The sequence below is a fragment of the Aulonocara stuartgranti genome (assembly GCF_965226115.1).
Source record: "Aulonocara stuartgranti genome assembly, chromosome: 3".
Taxonomy (NCBI): domain Eukaryota; kingdom Metazoa; phylum Chordata; class Actinopteri; order Cichliformes; family Cichlidae; genus Aulonocara; species Aulonocara stuartgranti.
The window spans coordinates 51,581,450-51,604,304 of record NC_138941.1 but is presented as its reverse complement, the minus strand read 5'-3'; the positions used below and the strand labels follow the sequence as shown (position 1 = coordinate 51,604,304).

The 22,855-nt window shown below is 42.0% G+C and overlaps 1 protein-coding gene across 1 annotated transcript in view; it reads right to left on the bottom strand.

The window, feature by feature from the left end:
• Positions 1-22,336, bottom strand: part of LOC309703795 (dachshund homolog 2-like) — a 116,896-nt gene extending 94,560 nt beyond the window's left edge. The window contains exon 1 of the mRNA XM_082528701.1: positions 21,419-22,336. Coding sequence (XP_082384827.1) covers positions 21,419-22,062 — 644 coding nt within the window. The 5' untranslated portion in view covers positions 22,063-22,336. The remainder of the gene's footprint in view (positions 1-21,418) is intronic.
• Between the last annotated feature and the right edge of the window lie 519 nt (positions 22,337-22,855).

The following is a 22,855-nucleotide window of genomic DNA, read 5'->3' as shown; positions in this document are numbered from 1 at the left end:
CTGTTTAGCCAACGGTGCAGATGTCACTGTTACGACCACACAAACACACACACACAAATATATATATATATACACATGAAGGAAGACACACAAAGAAGATGCAGACTAAGAGAAACATATTCACAAACACACACACATACAGGATATTTCACACTGTTTATATAGTGACACATGCGTGTATAATCCCATCGAAATTCACCTGATAGAGTGTGTGTGTGTGTGTGTGTGTGTCACATGCAAGCCACCCCGCTATTTGCATCTGCCTACGTAAGCCTGTATTATTGTGTGTGTGTGTGTGTGTGTGTGTGTGTGTGTGTGTGTTTTTAAATGTATGCATGATCGGTGTACGTGAATGCAAGTGTGTGAAGGTCAGCGCAGGACTGTGTGTGTGTTTTTCAGAGTGTGTGTGCGTGTGTTTGAGTGTTATTTGATTAATGCTGAGAACCGTGGAGTGTTTAGAGAGAGGTCGCGACCTTTCAGCTTCCATTCAATCAGACAGGGAGCGAGAGAATACCTCCGTCCTCCCGTCTTTTTCCCTTACCTCTCTTTCTTCTGGCTTTTTCCCCCCTCGCCTCCTGAGAATCTGATAAACCTTCGTCAGCACACACGTGCGCACACAGACATGCATGTACCACATGCTAATAAACCTTATATACCTGAGGGGCAGTCACTACACTTAAACTAGTAGTTGGACTGCCCTGTTTTTTTTTGTTTTTTTTTTAGATTTATCTGAGATGAAGCAAAACAGCCCAGTGTGAGACGAGATGTGGAGCCAAAGATTTTGCAGGCATCAATAGAAATTCTGGATGAAACTGTCCAAATGTGACTGCTGTTATCATCTATGTGTGGACGCTTGTTTCCACCTCTGGAAAAAATGTTCTTGTTGTCTGTAAGTCAAGATTTGATTTTTACAATTTGTTCCCCCAGATGTTTTGGGTTCTCAGAATATGTATCTCAAAATTTTAAGTTACTCATCGGCAAGACAAAAGTTCCAGACTCTTAGTGAGTTGATTTTTTTAAGATACTAACTCAAAATTTCAGTTTAGCTCTGAAAGAGCTAGAAAACGGCAGAAAACAGCATTGTAATGTCCCTCAGAGAAGGACTCTAATAGCTATTTTAATCAAGAGTCGTCAATTAACAACAAATATATAATAATAGGTCCTATAATGATTATTAAAACACATAAGCTTTATAACTTTCTGACCATTTACATATTCCTAATTGCATAAAATAGTTCTGCCAAGGAGCGAATGTTTGCTGGTTTTTGAGATAATCTGAAAATGCAGTGTTTTATTCTCCATGAACTCAAACTATTGCACTTTTATTCTTCAGATAACGGGTGGGATGATGGTTAGTGGATATCAGATTCTTATTTAGTTGGAGGACTTGTTGCCTTACGTAAAGACTCAAACCCATAGAGAATGTTTTCCAAGTAGAGTTTGAGAACCCAACTAACTTCTACAAAGAACCAACCTCAACATCATCCCACACCTCGGGAGAGTTGAAAGGCCAAATTTAAGTGCAACCTCAAGACCGGAAATCAATGGATAACTTTGTCCAAATGAAGTGCAACGTCCAACATAACAAGATGGATAAATCTTCCAAAGTTCATTGATCCATAACTCAAACCAGACTACTTGGATTGTCTGTTATTATCTCACTCAAAGCTGAAACAACACACTCGTGGAGGTAAGTCTCCTAGAATCTATTGGTCAACTTTCCCAGATGAGAGGAGGGTTCTCCAGCAGAGGATTTATACCTGTGCTTTAGAAATAAGAAGTTTAACAACCATGCACTGGTGTTATGCTGTCCACATACTTTTGGCCAAGCAACATAGTTCACTCTTCTATCCACCAATCTCATCTTTCTCTGAGTCAACAATTTCTTTTTTCCCTGTCTTTCTCCCTTGTCATCTCTTTCCTTTCCTCCTCTTCCTCCCCTTCATCTTTCTTCCTCTATCTGTTAATTTGCTCTCTATCGCTCTCTCCTCTCTTTGAACCTTTCCTTTAGCCCCTGCGGCCCCAGCCAATTACACACTGTTTGTCCACCCGTTTTCAATAAAACACTGCTTCCCTCCCTCCTTTTTTTTCTTTTTTCCCCTCCCTCCCGCTCCATCCACCCCCGACTGCTTCCGTCCACTCCCGTCTTCCCTCTCCTCCTCCCTCCCTTCGATCTCTTTTTTCATTTTTAATTAACTTCTTTTGTAACTTGGAAGCGACCCCCTGCCCCTCCTTCAACATGCCTCTTGCACTCCCACACTCGCTCCGGCTTTCTCACAAACACACACACTCATTTGTGTGCGACTTCGGCACAAACACAAACGCACATGTAAATGAAGGTTAAACATGCTATTTACATATCAATTACCGGCAGACACCAAATCAATGATTAATGCAGCCTCAGATTAGCACAGAGCCCCGTAGCTTAACCGTTTTCTGCTGGTGTTAAATTGCTGTGTCGGCCGTGTTAAAGATTTTATACATTTGATTAAGATTTGAAGGCTTTTTATTTAAAGCAAATTGATTTTGATTACCTTCAGTCCCTGATTCATTGATTTGTGTCAGCTTGTATTTGTGGCTAAACTCTGAGCTTAGCTACTATCTGCTTGGACTCTAAAATGTCAGATGTCTACAAGAGCTCATAAAATTGGTTAAGAGTTAAACTAAGCCTGGTTAGTGGTCTTCCAGTGACTGAATCTATATTACTCAGTCTTTTATTATCAGATTGTGGTAATTTAAAAACAGCCTGCTAGCGTAATTGATTACCACCTAATGAAAATAAACCTTTCAAACCAATAAACACACCGAATTCATACATTAATTTAATCAGATGAACATTTGAATTTATTGATTTATTGACCTTGTGTCTTGGTGTTAGCTGACACTGCTATGAAGCTACACACATTACTTGGGAATATAATAAAGGGCTCGGTATATGTGGGTTCAAATTAAAGATGTGATCTTGGAATATTTAAACTGTATTTAAGCTACAAAACAAAGTTTATGAGAAGACTTAAAATGTAAGTTTTCCCTCATTTATACCAGCACCTAATAGAGATGTAGAGCAATACAGTACGAGCACTTACAAGTTATCAATAAGTATGCTAGTAAGACGTCTTGATGCATGCTCAATCATCCAGGTAAGTAAATCTCCAAAGGTTGATTCTGTTCATCTGGACGTAGCGTTTTGTGGGAGAAACGTTTCGTCACTCATTCAAGCGACTTCTTCAGTCACTTGGATGCAGGTCAGACTGACTTCCCAGCCCTTTGTTCCTTCAGTGGGCTGGTTTCAGTCATTATGCAAATGTCCTGTTTATAAGATTGGGGAAACCTGCAGTCAGCTGAGACTGAAGAAGTCACTTGGATGAGTGACGAAACGTTTCTCCCACAAAAAGCTACGTCCAGATGAACAGAAGCAACCTTTGGAGATATGCTAGTAAGACAAATTTGCAGAAAATTTTAGTGTAGTTTGGGTTACCCTTCAAACACTCCAAGTTCCCAGTGAAAATTAGTCTTCACCAGCTTTAATTAAACATTTTTAATGAAATATTTTCTATTTTCATATTTAGATGATCTACCTCAACACTGCCAGCTTAGGCCCAGGCCACACAGGCCTAGAGACCAGTCGGTGTCCCTCTGTCACGAGGGGAAAAGTGTATTCCCAAACCAGTTGGGGATTGGTTGCTTTTTGTCACTCGGTGAAATTGCTTGTGAATAGGTGTATGATGCTCTACCAAAAATCCCTGTACATTTGCTTTGATTTCTTGCAGAGCGCCATAGTTACCCATATTTTGCATTAAGATGCCAAGTACTACACTTGCCAACACTTTCCAATATTTGCCAAGCAATACTTAGAAAGTAAATATCATCATTAAATTTGTGGCTAGTCAACATCTTCATGTTAACTATGGGCAACGATGGCAACCTGCTAGCAACCAAACCAATCCTAAGAAATTTTTTGGTGCAGTTCAACCAGTTGATGGCTGAATTAATGAATTAATGCCAGAAAACCTTCTAACTTTTGTAAACATTCTTAATTTAAACTGTTTAACTGAGTTCAGTAATGAAATCCATTACTTACTGCAGTATGGACTGGCACCAGGCTTTCTAGCATAACTTCTACCTGCAACACTATAGACAAGATGAAAGAGTTGAGCTGTATTTAAAAGGTGGTCTAGTTAAAACAGGAAACAGCCAGCTAGTTATAGGAGCAAATAAGTGGCCAGAATGGTCTACAAAACCATAATTGTACACTAAACTGCCCACCACCATAATTAAAACTGAGTTAATGAATGAACAGTATTGGTCTTTATGCATGACTGCTCTATATTTCAGCAGTCTTTCATGTTACAGTATGTAGTTTTATTGGTCCCACTGTGCTTTTATGTCAGGTTGCAGTATGTGATTTTACTGGCTTTAAGCTGCAGTTTAATTTCACTTTATTGCATTCCTGCAGGCGATTCACATGTTTGTTTGGTTGACTTTGATTTCACACAGACATCATCATTAAAAGTAACTTTTTATTTATGTTTTTCATGTTTTATGTCATTGTTTTTACCACTATGTGTTTATGGGCTTTTGTGAGGATGTTTTTCTAAACGTTCATACAATTCATCAACCTGCCAGGCTGCAGATAGAAAATATGGCTAATGTACAGTTGTGTTATTTTTTCTACACATACAAGAATTTTAATCATTAAATCATTAAACTTTTTAATGATTAACTTCACTGCATCAACTTCAATGAAGACTCAGCTGACTTAAAAAGCCATTCAAGAAAGAAAAAAGAAGGATCAGCTTTGGAAAAGAACAACAAAACTTTCTTTGAAAGTTACACCCAAGACCAAAATTGACTCTAAAACTGATTTTATCATTCCACCTTTTCCAGGAAAATCTCATGACAAACCTCCTTTCATCCACTGCGTGTCTAATTCTGCTCTACCTGTCCCTCTTTCCCCACTTTCGTGCAATGATTTATTGGTGACACCAATACGTCAAACATTCAAGCAGCAGGTAAAAAAAATAGATACAAGAGAAAACATAAAGCAAAGAGAAAAAATGAGAGAAAACAGAGCCTGAAAGACATAAAGACGTTGCACAAGTCCAGTTGACACAAGCATGGACACACACACACACACACACACAAACACACACACACAGAGCGCTGAGTCTTTTTATGACAGCGAAGCATGTATTGTTGCATTGTTTTCTTGGAGTAGAAAATTACAGTGGACCGGATCGCTTCAATGACAAGCTATCAAAACGACAGCATGTGTGCCTGCACACACACACACACACACACACACACACACACACACACACACACACACACAACACAAAGCATGTGATAAGCAATAGCATGCATAGATAAATTAACATACAAACACACATACACACCACGCTGCTACTAAATGACAAGCTCATAGCTGGGATAACAAACATTGTTTTCACAATGAGAGCTTTTTCCCTGCAGGTGAAGCTGTGAATTGAGGAAGCCTTAAAGTGGTAAAAATGTATTTTAAAAAAATGCTAATGTGCAGGTGCTGCAAAGTTTAACAAGCTCATATATGAAGACTGAAGATCCTAGGTTTGGTTGAGGACTTGCTACAAAGATCTTAAAGGATAGATGAAGCAGTTGTGCTGAAACTAAAATACAGAACATACTAAGCTGCTTTACAGCACATACAATTAATTTAGAAAGTAAAGTGTGTAGCACTAGCAGTGTTTCATAGGAAATGTGTTATTTTGGCATAATAACAAGCACCTAAACGTATATCTCATTCACATTAGTATACACCGTAAGCAGAACAATAAACAGAATAATATCGTGTTAGCCGTGCACAAAAAATTGGAACTAATTATATCAACTTATACAACATATTTTACTGAAGCATGAAAACTACTTCAGTGAAATGAGAATTTTAAAGCGTGACAGGAGGTTAGAAACATTTTTTGAAAGTGTGGGAGGACGTTCATATGTATGCATGGTATTGTTACCTGTTTGCCATACGCACAGGAGAATCCAGGATCAAAATGGATGTTAAAGAGCTGCGATTACGTTTCTGAAACTATGCATGCAGTTAAACTACAAACCTAACCCTGAACCTACTCCGAAGTGGTTCACTGGTGATCTTCAGCATCATCTCAGAGTTTTTGTTAATCAAACTGTTCATTTGTCCCAGTTTGGTGGGTTTCAGTCAAGGAGCCGTGCTAACGCATTCCTTTGCTTTTATTTGTAATAAAAAAACAACTAAATACAGGAAAATTAAGACATTTGAGGTTGTTCATGTATTTTATAAATGTCTGTTTCGTTGTACTTTCCACTGGTTTTACTGGCTTTGCCCAACTGGGCTGCATAGTACATGGCCCATGAAGGAAGACAGTCATTAAAGTCGTTAAACCCTAAACGTATTATTTCTTACTTAAGATACAAATTCACAACAACTTTAAAATATGAAATTTAAATTCATACAGATTTAATTATTTCTTACCAAAGCTGAGCACAGCTGCGTTTAACCAAACTGGAGGAAATGGTACATTTGTTGGGGTCTGCACTATGTGGACAAAAAGTACTGAAACACCTACACATGACACCTCCAGGAGCTGCCATGGCATGAAGCTCCTGGTTTACAGTTAATGTGCTGCTGTTAATGCCAGAGGAGGTTTGGAGCTTTAAGCTGGCAGAGCGCTGGTGACTTTTACACACTCTGCAGCTCCGCGCTGTAACTTTATGTGGTCTGACGCTTTGAGGCTGAGCCGCTGTGGTTCATAAACACTTCCACTTTGTAATCTTATCACTTACAGCTGATTGTGGAGTATATATGAGGGAAGAAATGTCACAAACTGACTTGTTGCCACAGTGGCATCTGATCACAGCATCACACTCAGCGAGCTCTTTAGCGCGACCCGTTCTTTAAGTGCTTGTAAAGACAGACTGCATGCCTGTGGCAAAGGGACTCAAAACACCTGCATTCAAAGATGAAGCGGGTTAGCCCAGTACTTTTGTCCATGTTGTGTAACGCTTCAGCTGCAGATCAATACAAATATGATGCTGTCGTGAGTATTCGGGGCAGCAGAACAGTGGAAGTGCGGCTGATCTACAGTTTTTGACAGTAAAAATTAGGTTTATGTCACCGAGGAATAAGATATAGAATTTATTGACAATAAGAAGCTAACGCTCATGATTATGAAATATGATCCTGTAAAAGCTCCTTAAATGCCTGTGTTACGTGTCACCTGTTCCTAAATACATACTAGATTCTTCAGTGCAGGCATCTGGATGCATTTAGTCCGGCAACCTGACTATATGAGCAGTTTCCTTACGTTTTACATCACTTGAGTTTCTCAAGTTTCTCACTGACTTAACGGAGCAAAACTTTGACTAACAGAGAAAGTATTCGAGTCTAAATCCTCGGGATCTTGTTTTATTTTTTGCACATGTTAGACTTCAAACTGCAGGTACAGACTTCATCCCCTCACGAGACGAGAGAAGAAAAAATATATAATTTACATGACCAAGTTGTCAAATTCCAAACTTTATTTGGTGAACAGCGCTTGTTGTAACATCATTTTCTTGTCCAGAATCTCTTTATTATATGTAAACAAAAGAAGAAACGGCAGGAGTTTGGGAAGTTGGCACTCAACTGCAGCGCTAACGTGTTTGTTTGCTCACACACACACACACTCACACACACACAAACACACTCACACACACACAAACACACACACCGGTAGAATGATGAGAACTTCTTCCTCCATAAACGTCTCAGTCAGTTTAACCACTGTTATTATTCTAATCATGATGACATGTTTTTAAATGGATTATTATACGTTTTCATTAATAACACGCTGTCTGGGAAGGATTTTTTGACGCGCGGGGAGGTGGTGAAGCACACACACAAACACACACACACACACAGAGGCACAACAATAAAAGCTTAAACACTCATACAAAAGCTGCACACATGCATAAAAAGTAAGGGGGGGGGGAGAAAAAAATGAAAATACGCGCAATAAGAAGAAGACGAAGAAGTGACTTTGAATTTCACATGCTCCTGACATGTTTTCACACTGCTCATGACAAATTACACAAAGTTTTTGCTAATAACACGCTGTCTGGTAAAGTTTCTGTATGACGAGCAGTGGTGGGCGACACACACACACAGACACACACACTCACTCGGATATGTATGTATGCTCTTGTCATGTTTTTAATTGATTTCAGCTATAATTATTTTCTCTCATCTGCACGTCACTGTGTTTTAAAAATGGATAGTAATTACGTCTTCTTCCTGTTTTTATTAATAATATGTTGTCTGTGGGAGAGCGCGCACACACACAAACACACACATCACCTGTCATCCCCCCTAGCTGCCCTCTCTTTACCCTCTCTCAGCTCCTCCTCTCTGTTCTCCTTTCATCTCCTCCTTCGCCTCTGACCTCCTCCTCCTCCTCCTCTTCTCTCGCTCTCCCTTGCTTTGATATTGCAGTTTGCGGATGCCGCTCGCTCAAAACTGTAAATCTGTCAACCGCTTTTTCTTTTTCTTCCCCTCTCTACACACACACAAACGCACACCTCTGACAAGCTGTCACAATAAATAGAGAGATAAGACCAGGTGGAGGAAGAGGAGGGAGGGAGGGGTAAATGACAAGAAGATTGAATAAAATAAAGAATGGGAGGGAGGAGAAAGAAGAGGAGGAGGAGGAGAGGAGGAAGAACAACAAGAAGAGCGAGGAGAAAAGAAAAAAGGCGGGAGATGCGGAAAGAAAGGAGGAAAGGGGCGACAGATGGAAAGCTGTAAGAAAAAAGGGAGGAGGAGGAGTGATGGGAGAAGACACACTGGGATAGGGGAATGAAGGTAAAGAGGGACAGAAAAGGAGGAACGGGTTGGAGAATGATGACTGCAAGGAAAAGGAAGGGGATAAGAGAGGAGTGAGATTAACTGAAAGAAAAACATGAGAAAAAGAGGTGCGGGACCAGGGCAGGTGGAAGAGAGGAAGAAAGAGGAGAAAAAAGTAAAAATGAAGTATCAAAGGAAGAAAGGAGGAAGATGGCAGAAAATGATGAACAGATGGAGAGACACAGGAAGTAAGGAGAGAAGGAGGAGACTCAGAGGAAAGGAAAGAAAAGAAGAAAATGACGTGGAAATATTTGAAGGTTTGAATCGAGAAAAGAACGGGAGAGATGAGAAGGAGGGAGTTAAGAGAAGTGCAGGATGGAAAATAAGATTAAACCCGATAAAGGATAAAACTAGAAGAGGAGAAGAAGGGTAAAGAAAGAGAAGAAGAGGAGGAGGTGAAAGGAGGAGGAGAGATGGAGAGATTACCTGGTGAACGAGAGGAAAAGCTGTTGTGACACTCCCTAATGCGATTTCTAAACCAATCTGCTAAGTGCACCTAAGAGACTGTGTGTGTGTGTGTGTGTGTGTGTGTGTGTGTGTGTGTGTGTGTGTGTGTGTGTGTGTGTGTGTGTGTGTGTGTGTGTGTTCACAGGCATCAAATAATCTTGTTGCAGACAACAACCTCCCTCCCTCCTCTCTCACCTCCCCGTCCCTCGATCTCTCTCTGTCACTTGGAGTGCGTCCACACCGAGCAGCTAAATCTGAAAAATGGTTTCCATTTCTTACAGCTCTCGCCGGCTGTCCACAGCGAGCTGGAGCATTTTTACATTCAGTGGGAAAAAAAGGAAAAAGAAAAAAATGAAAACAAAGACTGTGACACATTAGTTTATGAGTCGCGCCTGTTTTATACACGGTGACAGTGGGAAGGAAGAACTCCCTTTTGACAGGAAGAAACTTTATGCACAGCCAGGCTCACAGAGGGGCGGCCAGCCATCTGTCGCAACAGGTGTGAGAGTAAACAGAAGAAAGACAATAACTGTGCAAATCTTTGTACAAACAGGAAGTGACGGACCAAAACCACTGATAGGTTTGACAAAGAGCAATAATTCACACCACAGAATAAATTAAAACAATAATAATAATGATAATAATAAATAGTTATGGAAAGGGATGGTGAAGAGGTGTGTGACCTGGGGAACCATCCTAGAACCATCATCTGAAAGAATCTCAAATATAACATAATAATACATTAGAAATAAATAATAATGGCAACTTTTAATAAACTGTCTTCCTCCCCGAGCCTGGTTCTCTGCTGGAGATTTCTTCCTGTTAAAAGGAAGTTTTTCCTTCCTACTGTCGCCAAGTGATTGCTCATACTGCTGCTGTGATTTGACGCTATAAAAATAAATTTTGACTTTTAAAAGAAGAAACACATAAGAGGAAAAAGAGTGAGCGAGGAGTTTATCCAGCATGAAGAGAAAGTAAAGTAGGCTGTACCAGCAGCAGCGCCCCAGATCACAATGAAATTATGATAACAGTCATAATATTTGCGTGTTTTCACTTTTACTTATTCAAGTTAGTTCTACTAATTAACTAAATTAGCTGCTAGTATTGTTCAGTCAGTGCAGGATCTATCTGTATCTGAGACTAAGCAGGGTAACAAGAACACCAAAGGTCAAGGGGCACTTTAGGCATTTCAACCCAACAGTATCTGATAGGCCAGAAATAAATATACATTACACTGCAGACACAGACTGAAATGTTAGGGTGTTTCTGATGTTTGGTGGCTCGATCCCGGGCACACACAATAAAGCACTGTGTGAATGTAGTCAACAGCACTGTGAGTGTTCAGTGCCATATATGTACCAGCCTATAAGGCAGGTTACTATTAAAAGAGCTGCTTTTCTGTTGCTACTAATTACGTAACTAATGGTTAAGTATAGGAGATGTCTGCCAGTCGGGAGCAGAGACTTAGCATGTCTGACCCACAGCTGGCCAGATGAGCAGTTTTAAAAGATGATGTTTCACAAAAAGAGTCAGAATGTTATAGAAAATGTTTGTATTTTTGTTATTCTTCCCGCTCTCCTGCTGAAATCAACTTCCTTCCTCTCTCGCTCTCTCTTTAGAACTATCAGTGTCCCTCGCCCCCTGCTTTTGGAGTCTGGCTCAAAAGTTGGAGACTGAAGCAGCCTTTGTGAAACATTATCTATTTCCCAACACACACACGTTGACCTGCCTCTCCCCTTTTGCCGTTTTGTTCAGTCCACACACACACACACACACACACACACACACACACACACACACACACACACACACACACAGGATCAGTTCTTTTCCATGGTGACAGAGGGTCATATTTCTTGCTTTGATCTTCACTCCTCCCTCCCTCACGCTCTCCCTCCCTCTCTGTGATCCTTCACTCTCTTCTATCTGTTTTCATCCAGAAAACAGGAGGAGAGAGAGAGAGCATCTTTCCTCAGTGTCGCTCACCCTGGCCGGTTGGTAGGTTGGTAAGTGAAGCATGAAACCACCTCCTCGGCCCCAGAGATGCACAAGCACACACTCAGCCACCAAGCGGCTGGATAGAAAATGTGATAAACATTCAAACTGTACACAGGGTGTGAGGAACCCGATAATCTGAGATGAGCTGTGCAGTTGTCTAAGCCCATCTCCCAGAAATATTTATATACTGCTGATACGACACAGAGATGTTTTTGAGTAAACATAACTGTGGCCATAATTACGTGTTTTATCAACATGATGCGAGCTAGTCGATTTAATGATTAAGACAAGCCACATGTATGTTCGATGGCAACCGAAATGTCAGCTCTCTTTCTTCATGACAGTGTTTAAACGATAACAGCAGTTTGATAAGGGCAGAGAAAACACTTTTTAGTCTTTTGCTGTCGTTTAATTGTTGTTCATTTGATCATTTTTTCTTTAATGCCTGAAATATCAGCACGAATTATAGGTGTTAAGCATCTTTGTTGAGCTCACGATCAGCACCGTAATTTAAAGCACGTATTTAGAAGTTAAAGGAGAGAAAGCCCACAGTCAAAACACAGACTGTGTTTACTTATGTTAAATCAAAATTACCAGATTTTTTTAAACCTTAAGCAAACTGCTTTCACTCGCTAAAATACAGGAACCTACACAACCCTGAGTCTGCGATACGAAAATGATGAGGCTTGCATGCCCTTTAGCAATTATAGTCAAGCTCAATAACTGGAAAAAAATTACAACATATAAAACATTTCAGAAATGTTTAGATATTAATTTGTAAGAGACTAGGTTGAATTTAACTGGCATTTAATTACATTTTTGGTGTTTTTAGACATGAAGTCAAAGCAATGTACAAACAAAACACAAATGACAATGGCCCAACCAGTTAACAATCCATCATTATTGCCATAAAAGGACAAGTGTGACTTGTCTGCAGTTTGAGTGAAGATCAATTACACGATCAGTGTGACCAAATCTGACTAAATAAGGAAGATAGCAGGAGTAGTGATTGTTTTGAATAGTGGACAGATAGAGGAACCAACAGACACCTTGCTACGGTATAAACTTATTGGTCAATCAGCCGGATGAACGAAATAAATCAAATATTGATACTTTCCTTATTTCTAATAACCCAGCACCAGTATATTGTAAATGAATGAAACGATAAATGAAAATCAAGGTAGTAAAGAAGAGATGGGAGGAACAACCATGTTGTGAATACTGATGTTGCACAGTTTGGCCACCAGAGGGCACTCTTTGGAATGCTGCAAAAACAACAACCAGCTGATCCGGAGCGTAAACGAGCAATCCACAACTTGCTGTGACAATAAAACAAGAATATTTTTAAACTGCACTGGCATGTTAGCTTACTCATAATTAGCCACACATAACACACATCGTTTGGGAAATTTTAAAACCACCAAATATTGGTATCAGTATCAGTTTTAAGATATCGGTCAGGCTCTAATCCAGATTGCAATAAGTTAAAATCTGATATTCTCAATTATGTGTTAACAATAACTAAAATTTCTCAGATACTCATATGTGTAACTCTTCAGGTTAGTTAGTGGTTAGTTGGTAGTTGCTGTCTTAGTGTCGCTCCTTGCCCAGTGGGACTCATCACACTGGAAACCCTGATGGAGGAAAAGCTCTGTGCTGCCACATTGGAGTTGAACACTAGTTTCATGAGTTAAGGTTTTGCAGATCATACTGTAGCCCGTTTCCTTTTACATCTTTAAAAATGGAAACTATTTTGTTGGAAAGAAAAACACGAGACCTAATTGTTGCTGTTCTGTGTGCGAGTCAAATTATCAGGGACACGTTACAGATTGTTTGGACCTGAGGACCACGTTCTTTCAGTTGGACTACTACCAACGGCCACATGTTTGGTATTGTGGCGTCTCCAGTTACAGTTAAACAGGTGAAAAGCAGCACTCTAACTGACCTGTCGGGCTCACAGTGTGCATTAATGTGAGCAGATGCTTTCAGAAAATCAAATAAATGAACAACAATAAAACTCTCATACTGTGTGGCGATTATAAGAGACTTCTAAACAAACTTGAATTTTTTGTGCCTGTCTGCGAGAAAAAAAGGGTGGAAAAAAAAGCACCTCTTTGTCACGGATCAATCTGATTAATGCAATGTGTGAAGATTACGTCCGATTGGTCACCTCCTCGCTGCTAACGCGCACTGTCACACTGCAGCGAGGTGACCTCAGCTCCCCGCCGGCCAACGCTTTAACCTTTATCAATTAACCAACAGCACAAAGCGGAGCTGAAACCAGACACACTTGCGCGCACGCGTGCGTGGGAAACATCACACCAACAGAAACAACACACACGCACACAAGCACCAGCAGGACACACATGACAAGAACAAGACACACAAACACACAGATGTAACCTGACACAGTGTGACAACTGATAGCTCTGTTTGTGCTTTCTACTCCGTCACACACACACACACACACACCTCAGGCAGAAGGCAAAGCGACTGACCACATTTGACTGTGTGTCTTACAAACCACTGTGCTCCATTAAAAGAACTTAATGCCCCATGTAAAAGAATGAAAAACAGCAAATTGATGAAAGGAGTTCACGCTGAGTGTGTGCGGATGTTATTCTGCGAGAGTGTGTGAAGCTGCAACGCTTCAACAAACCAAAACGACTTTTCTCCCCCTGCGTTGCAGACAATGCGACCTCCATCATCGGTATGTGTGTGTGTGTGTGTGTGTGTGTGTGTGTGTGTGTGTGTGTGTGTGTGTGTGGGCTCTAACAGCCTGTCGTGATAAGGAGAGACCAGAATAACACTCCGACATCAGCAACCCTCCCACCTGTCACTCACTATCGATTCTCTCTCTCTCTCTCTCTCTCACTCACACACACGCACACACACACACGCACACACACACACACACACACACACACAAGCAAGGAGGTGACAAGGAGGCAGAAAACACTCAGACCAAAACAGCTCTGCGGTTTGATAGAGATCGTCTGCTTCGTTTTTAAGCAAAATAATGTTTACATTCAGGAGGCAGTAAAGACACCAGTCCTCCACCTTTTTAGTTCAGTTAGAGGGCAACACAAACACTCTCAAGGATACAACAAAAACAACCAGTCCTCCAACAACATGACCACATCAACAGTCTTAAAGGATCCCTGTGAGCATTCCTGAAACTGCATACAGGGGAGTTTCGTGGGTGCCATAAAAACACAGACTTTTGCTCAGATGAGTCTCATCTGGGAGCGGCTTTCAGATGCTGTTTGGTTAGGCTTAGTCACTGAAACTACTTGATTAGGTTTAGGGGCGGAAAAATTATGGTTTGAGTTAAAATGATCTGTTGCAAGAGTGCAGAGTTCGACTCCATCGAAATGGAGCACGCAAACACAAATAAACTAGCAGTGATGTGGCAACCAGATCAAATTGTGCAACTTGTGGTAACGAGAGTCAAGTATTACGTTACCTGACCGTTAACCATTCTTTAACCTGTGAACTCTTTGGTTCAAAGTATGCTGACCAGACGCTTTAACACTGCTAACATCGACGCATTAGCACCAGAAATACTGTATTATTGTTATTATCATTTTATTAACGTCTAAGCTGCTAGTTTAAAGATGTTACAACATCACTAGCCCCCTCTCTCGCTCCCTCTGAATGTAAGTTTTAAACAAACGGAGGTTGAAAACAAATCAATGGCAGCCGTGTTAGCTAGCACTCCTTTGCTGTACTTTGATGTAAAAACAAAAATGAGCGCCTGGCTGTCGGCTTCATCAGGATAAAATATAACTAGAATATAACAAAAGCAGTTGAACCGATGCGTAAAATTGTTCTGCACCAGGGTGTAGACGCTAGCAAAGAAGAAACCAAGGCTTCTGGTGCTAGCACTGATAAGGTTAGCCAAACTCTGCAAACTGATCTGACAATGCGTGTTTTTGTGCAACAGTATACTCGGGTCAATGTGCTGCATATTTCAGCTACATTTGATTTGTTTAATGAGGGGCGTGATTAATGTTTAACTTGGACGGTTGAAGGGATGTTCTAAATGTTTTTTGAGGGTGTCAATAAGGGTTTCTCTTGTTTAAAAACAGCTAACAAATTAGTCATAAGGAACATGCCTAATGTGCTTAGCACAGCTAATGTTGCATCGCATTCGCAGCGGGCAAGTGGGCTGCATTAGAACATTTCTAGTAGTTGTACACCCAATGCAGGTTGTGGTATCCAATGCACCCAATATCCCCGTGTTGGTGTTGTTCCTGGATCATCGAAATAAACTTGGGTCCACATTCAACACTGCAAGGGACCGATCGCATTGTTGTGATGTCATAGATTTGTGATGTCAGGGTCAAGACGTGATCATGGTCAGGGTTAGGGTTGTGCAATTGGTGTGAGGGTGTTTCCACGTTGCAAAACTATGACATCACAACAGTGTGATTGGTCCCTTGGAGTGCTGAATGTGGACCGACGTTAATTACAATGATCCAGGAACAACAACAACATCAGTTTAGGGAAATCTGATTTTGCCTCTGGCTGCGGTCTGGGGTGGTGGCATTGGTGGAGTTCATGATACAACCTGGTCAACCAGCAGGTGGGGAAATATAAGACAGGGAAGGTCAGGCCTGGGCGGTTATAAGCAACTAAACTTTCAAAATTAGAGCACAGTGATTGTGCACTACAAAATAAATCTCAGACTGTGACTTTATCAGTTGGATGGAAAGTTAATAAAACGAGCAGCAAAATATGCTTGTGTGTTCAACCCAAAGGTAGTATGTTTTGCCTTTGTCACGTCAACACATTTTAAACTTCTCACATGTCATTTAATGGCGTAAAATGACACTCAGGTGGGCACCACTCTCAACATTGATCCCGCAATAACACTCAAAATGACCTGACCTCTTTCTCACGCGCCGTTTGTGACACCAGGCTCGATTCTCAAGTTATTTAAAGGAAAGTTTAACAAAGACACTGAAGACATTAAAAATGCGTCCCTCCCTCTTTCTCCAGCAGAAACAAAGAATAAAATGATCTGAAGGTCTGCGCTGCAAGCTCAATTTAACGTCCGCAGGTTACAAGCAGCTGATGTCACCTCCTTTAACTCATTCACTGCCAGCCATTGGCAGTGAATGAGTTAAACCCATTGACTCATTCACTGCCATTGACGGCTATAGACGTCAATGGCAGTGAATGAGTTAAATAACTCATAATTCATTTTGCCAGACTTCAGCTGCTGCAAGTGTGGGAACTTTGTTTCACTTTCTTACTCGCGCGCATCAGGTCTCCTTTTCCTGTTTCTTTTCTTTCACGTCAATAAAAGGGCAGATCTTTAATAAAAACAACATCAAGAGCACTTTAAATTAAAACAAAACAAGGCATAAGTTAACAAAACCGACACCAGAGGTACAAGTGGATAGAAGCGGTGATTGCTTTTATACACACACACACTCACAGAGAAACACAAACACACGGGTTACAGAGAAGACAAACTATGCAGAAGCCCAGTGGGAGTTCTCTTTCTTTCCTTTTTTTTTTTTGAGCGTTTAATTTTTTCTTTCTTTTCCCAGACAATAATGTTAAGTGAGGGAGGGAATAGCCGGGAGGAGGGGGCATTAAAGAGGGTGAGAGACAGAGAGAGCGAGAGGCATTAGAAGAATGTCAATATGATTGGAGAGAGAGGAGTGTGTGTGTTCGCTGTGCGTTCAACAACAATGGATCTCCAGCCGTGTTGTTCCATGTGCATTCGCATGATCCATTATTACCCCTGACATGTACCGCTGTGTAAAGTGAGTGTGTGTGAGAGAAGCAGAGGGCAAGAGAGGAGAGGCAGGGTGATTGAGATTGAGAGGAGAAAGGTTTGGGAAGAAGAGAAAATTAGCCCAAAACAGAACTACACCTGTGAATTTAGGCAAAGTCGTAAAACGAACCTTGCCTGTTCTGTTCTTTATGAAATAGCTAGAGGACTGAACATGTCATGCTTAATAGAGTGTAACCTAGTGTGTGTGGTCAGCTTTAACAAAAAACAAGAAACAAACAGGCCACTCATCACCAGTCCAGCGACTCCACAGCAACATGATCTGCCGTTAATTATTAGCCGATACTGAACGAGCGCAAACAAAAAGCCGTTCATCCATCAACAAAAATAACTGAGCAGACGACATCCTGCGCTTCCAGCTGCAGCCCTCGCGTGAACTTTCACTGTCTCTCTTTCTTTCTCTGTTAAGGAGTTTCTGGAAACACAGCAATATATGAGGCGCTTGAGAGGTTTGGATTCTCATCAGAAAGCGGGCGCAACTGGTACTAAATTCATTCTGCAGCGAGATGACACGCTCAAACATTCGGCAGGAGTCATAAAAACTAACCATCTTCAGCTACAAATCATCCTGCAACAGATGGTCTGACCCACACACACCCTGATCTCAACATCATGGAGCCAGCCCAGGATTACACAAAGAGACAGAAGACAATGGAGATGAAATCCACAGAAGGCAAGTTCTCCCAACAGCCCGCTTCTTCACCGAGATGATGCCTCAGCTACAAACGGGCCAAACAGCCGTAACTAAAAGACTCCTCAAGCCACGTTTGACTTGATCAATTCCTACACAGTGCTTTTCTACTCTCCTTTGACACCCAGTCATATAAGCAGTTTTGTTCCTACCTAAGTGGTTTCTGTCCAACATTCACACGCTGATGGATGCAGCAGAAAGGAACTCAGGGTTTGCTGTCTTGCTTGAGGCTATGTTGGATGCAGACTGGAGCAGCCAGGGATCAAACCACCAACTTTTTGACTATTAGATAACCTGCTTGATCTCCTGAGCTACCGCCACCCCAGCAACTAACTCACTGACAGAGATGCAGCCCAGAGATTATCACAAACGTTACCCCAACATTTTCCAGTATTAGTGGTAAATATCCACCTCAAATCCTCAGCCACCAGAACACCTCCACCCCTCCTCAGCACTGATTATCCGAGTCTGTGGAAGTCTACCTGAGGGAATCGAGCACCATTATCCCAAATAAGATTCCCACACTTAGCATTTCAATCATGAGCGTGGAGAGCGCTGTGAAGCACTTGGTTTAGGTTGTTAAAAGTGGATTTAAATTCCATCATAATTAAACCTTTCAGTCATCTCTGGTGCCCCACGGATAGGGAGGCAGTGTCACCCCAGAACGGATCGCTCCCATCAGAGGAGAAGAGCTTTATCACACAATAAAGGTCAGAGCAAAGGTGGGCCAGCAAAATTCCTCCCCCAGAATAACGCAGCCATCAGAGAAGCTGCTGATGGGGTCCAGTGTGCCTGCCTGTTTGGTCTCATTAAAGCTAGACGTAGCAGCTCCCGTCTGCTTGTACAGGCAGCTCGCAGTGGATCACACTGATAGTGACGTAAACCTATAGATGATTCTCAGGTAGGTTCCAGGTTTTGTGAGGTGTGCCATTATGTCTGATTTCTAAGCAGATTTATGGATGTCTATAAGAGATTGACATTGAAAACATTAACATCAGAGTAATGATCATAAGCAGAAGTGCAAATTTTGGCACAAAGCGCAGAAATCGGCTGCCAAGTGTTTTTTTTCCTGCACAGGGACAGTGAACTTTAATAAATTATGCAACCAGAGTCAGCAACAAAAACATGGCATGAGACAGCCCAATGCATACGAGCCCATCAGTGTAAAATTAAGAACAAGAGCAGTCCGAGGACGAGCGCCTCCCACCCAGGCTGGTAATTCTTGGCACGAACCGAGTTGTCAGATTATCTCGGGATGTAATTTGATTTGTATTTGTGAAGATTTGACGTGAAACGCCTCGCAGCGGTAAAAGAAAATATTAATTTCTAAGAAAGGCCAAGCACCACCTGTTCCATCCACAACGAGTTGCAGATGGTTTGAAGATTCCCGCTAACAGACGGGCGAACCGAGCAATTAGCACGAGCTCCTCGGCAGAGGTGATCAAATAAACTCGACAATCGCGGCACGAGTTTGGCCAGAACTCAAGGCTGGTTTTAAATATTTTAAATCGTCAGTGTTTTTCTAAGTAATGAATGAATTTCACTTTACTTAAACTGAGAACGCAGACTGACTGAAGGTGATCTTTCTAAACTTTGGTACTGGATCACTTGACTCTTTCCAAGACGACCATCAGAGCAAAATACAGCTAAAAATAATAATAATAAAAGAAAAACTTCTGTGACCATTTTGGTAAAAAGGCCAAGTCTGAGTGATGAACTCATTTAAACCTGCTTTTCTGAACTCAGAACGCATCTGTCCTTCTCACATGACTAATTACCAATTTTTTTTAACCTTTATGTCAAATTTCCCCGACATCTTTAAAGTTTAAATTTAAAACCGAAATACTTTAAATCTATATGAAGAGGGAAAAAAGAAGCGGGGAGAAAGTCTTAAAGTCATCTTTGTGGAAAACAGTAAACGTCAGAGTTTAAAGAGGGTGCGGAAAATCGGAAATTTCACAGGAGATGCTGCAAAAGGTTTTTTAAAAATTGTGGCAGTTACATTTTTTTCTGTCCAAAACGAATTCACTTCAATTCAGTTTGAGGTGCCTAAAAGAAGAACTAAACACAAATCGTGTAAAACCAAAAACACTTTGATTTAAACGTCTTCCAATATGTTCTGTAAATGAGGCTCGACACAGTTAAAAACAACAGAACTGAGCAAATAAAAGACATTTCTAAAAACTGTGAGGCCTCTTCTACTCAGCGCTAAACTGGAGAAATATTTTAACTTCTTTGGTTTGATTGTCTGAACAAAACTTGATTTAATCTTTTCTATATTAGTGACAATAATTTTTTTAAAATGTGAATGCAATGAAGCAACAGCAAGTCCAAAGAGTTCATTGCAGCTTCTAACTTCTCTTTAGTTATTTTGAAATCATTTGAAATGTGTGTTGTGAACTATTTTTGCTTCGTTCTGTGGATTCACATCAAAATTTAACCCACTGGAGAAAAAAAACAAACACTTTCGAGTTTGAACTTGAAGCCAGCTAAATAGAAGCTGTGGGCTCAGACAGGTGAGGTGGCAGGTGTACAGCAAGTATTCACACACACACAGTGAAAAGCCTATTTACACACAAACGCACATCAATGCTGCATTTCTGCAACACACATCCACTCGATTCCCGTTAAAGCCTCTCACACACATATTACCTTTCATACACCACATAAAGACACAGAAAAGCTCTTTCCCTTTCACTGACACACACACACATGCGCACACACACACGCACACACACAGATCTGCTGGTGAGATATAAGGTAATGGATTATGTGTAAACAGGACAAAGCAGCGGGTTGTTTACTTTGCATTTGTTTGCCATAAGCTTTTTGTTCCTGTAAAAAAACACCAAACTAATGAAACATGTGTCTGTCTGTGTGCTCATTTAGCATCACACACACACACACACACACACCTTCCAAAGTCGATACAGTAAAAGCATCATCCAAAGTAAAATAAGGAACAGTGCTGATAACAGAACAGGAAGTGTGGAAGATAACCATTAATCAAAAACAGTCCCGAGCCTCCAACAAATGTTTGCAGAGTGTCATAAAAATGCACCCTAGAAGCACACACACACACACAGAGAGAGAGAGAGAGAGAGAGAGAGAGAGAGAGAGAGAGAAATGCAAAGGAAGCAGGAGTCTAAATAGAAATATGAATGAGCTGTGAACAGAAAGAGAAACAAGAGTGGGATAAAATTAAGAGAAAGACTCTGGATGATTTATTTCAGGAAAGTTTCGGGAGGATTTTGCAGAAAAACTTCATATCAAAAGATCAGGATTCCCACAGCTCGGTGTTTTACCAAAAACATGCTTGTCACAGTAAATTTAATCATTTCATTAAAAAACATATTGCAGGACCACTTTGTACACAAGTTTAAACGTGCGGACGCAGAGCCAATCCAAGGCTGTAGTCCTAAAAGGGGGATGAAACCGCCGCTAAACTGACTCAGAGTTCTCTAAATGTCGCGATTCAATCACGCTGGAAGAAGTTTGAAAATTAGACAAACTCTTTTTGTTTTTTGTTTTTTTTTTCTTGAAATATGAAAAAGTGCGTAAAGTGCGGACCGACCTGGCGCTGGTGCAGTCCTGGTACAGCGTCTCGAAGTCCTTCCTGGAGATGAGCTTGCAGCGGTTCACGCCGGGTTGGATGGCGCCGAGTCCCCGCAGGACGCGCACCTGCTCCACGGTGCACACCACGGGCGTGATGTCCAGCCTCTTCAGCTTGGTGTAGACGGTGTGCAGCCCGCCCACCAGGTGCTTCAGGAAGAGGTCGAACACCTGCGGCAGGCATATCAGCTCCTGGCCGTCCACGCTGAAGCTGGCCACCTTCACGCCGTGCACCTCCACCAGTTTGCACTCGCTGCACAGACCCGAGCCGGACGAAGTCTGCGCCAGGCTGGGGGAGCCCGGAGTCAGGCCGGCTGTGCTCAGCGAGCCCAACCCGCTCAGGGGACCCAGAGGGGCGGTGGAGCCGCCGTTCCCCAAGCCGGCCAGTGCGCCTCCCGGTCCAGGCAGGAAAGCGCTGAGCATGCTGCTGGTGAGCCGTGGAGACGGGGACAGGGAGTGGGAGTGGGAGTTGGTGTGCGCCGGGCTGGAGGTGCCGGTGGAGGCGACGGATGTGTGGAGCGCATCCGGGGCAGAGCGGTAGAGCGCGACCGGAGTTGGGGCGCCCGAGCCCGGCGAGAGGAGCGGAGGGGAGCCGGGGAGCGACATGACGGAAGGTCAGCGGTGAAGACGCGCGCACGCACTGAGGCTTTCACACTCTCACACGCACTTTCTTTCGTCCTCTCGCTCTGTCCAGCTGGGAGAGGGAAAAACAACACTTGTGCGTCTCTGCTGTTGGGCTTCCGCTCACTTTTTCCGTTTCTATTTTTGATTTCCTCGCCTCAGCTTCCACTCGCCTCTCGTTCTATCCAGAAGGAGCTCTCGCTCCGGGTATCCGTGCGTGGAAAGCGGACTGTCCGGTCTGTGCGTAAAAGCGACTGGAGCAGAGTCCGGGTCAGCCCTCGCCGTAGCCCCGCCTCCTGTAGGCGTGACTGACTAAACATTGGGCCAATCAGACGCGGTCCTTTGTAGGACTGTGAAGATGATTGGTGTAGAAATGAGAGGAGGACTTTATTGCCCCCCATTGATGTGTGTTTGTGTGTGTATGTGTGGAGGGTATCGGTCAGATCTCTCGCTTTGCGGCTTCATGAACTTTCTCACGAGTTGCTTGAGTCTCTAACGGGAACTTTTTATTTTTCTTCTTCGAGTTTTTTTTTTTTTAATTACATGCTGCGTGTTTGTGCGTGTGCAGGATGACCTGCGAACAGCTGAGGTTTAGGAAGAAAGGAGGGAGAAAGAAGGAAAAACAGGTGAAAAGGGAAAAGGAATGAAAGAAGGGAACAACACAGGTAACGATTAAAAGAATGGAAATAACAAGGAAGGAAAAACAAATAAAGAAGAAGTGTGCATAGGTGGCAATATCGAAGGAATGAATGAAGGAAGGATGGAAGGATGGAGGGAA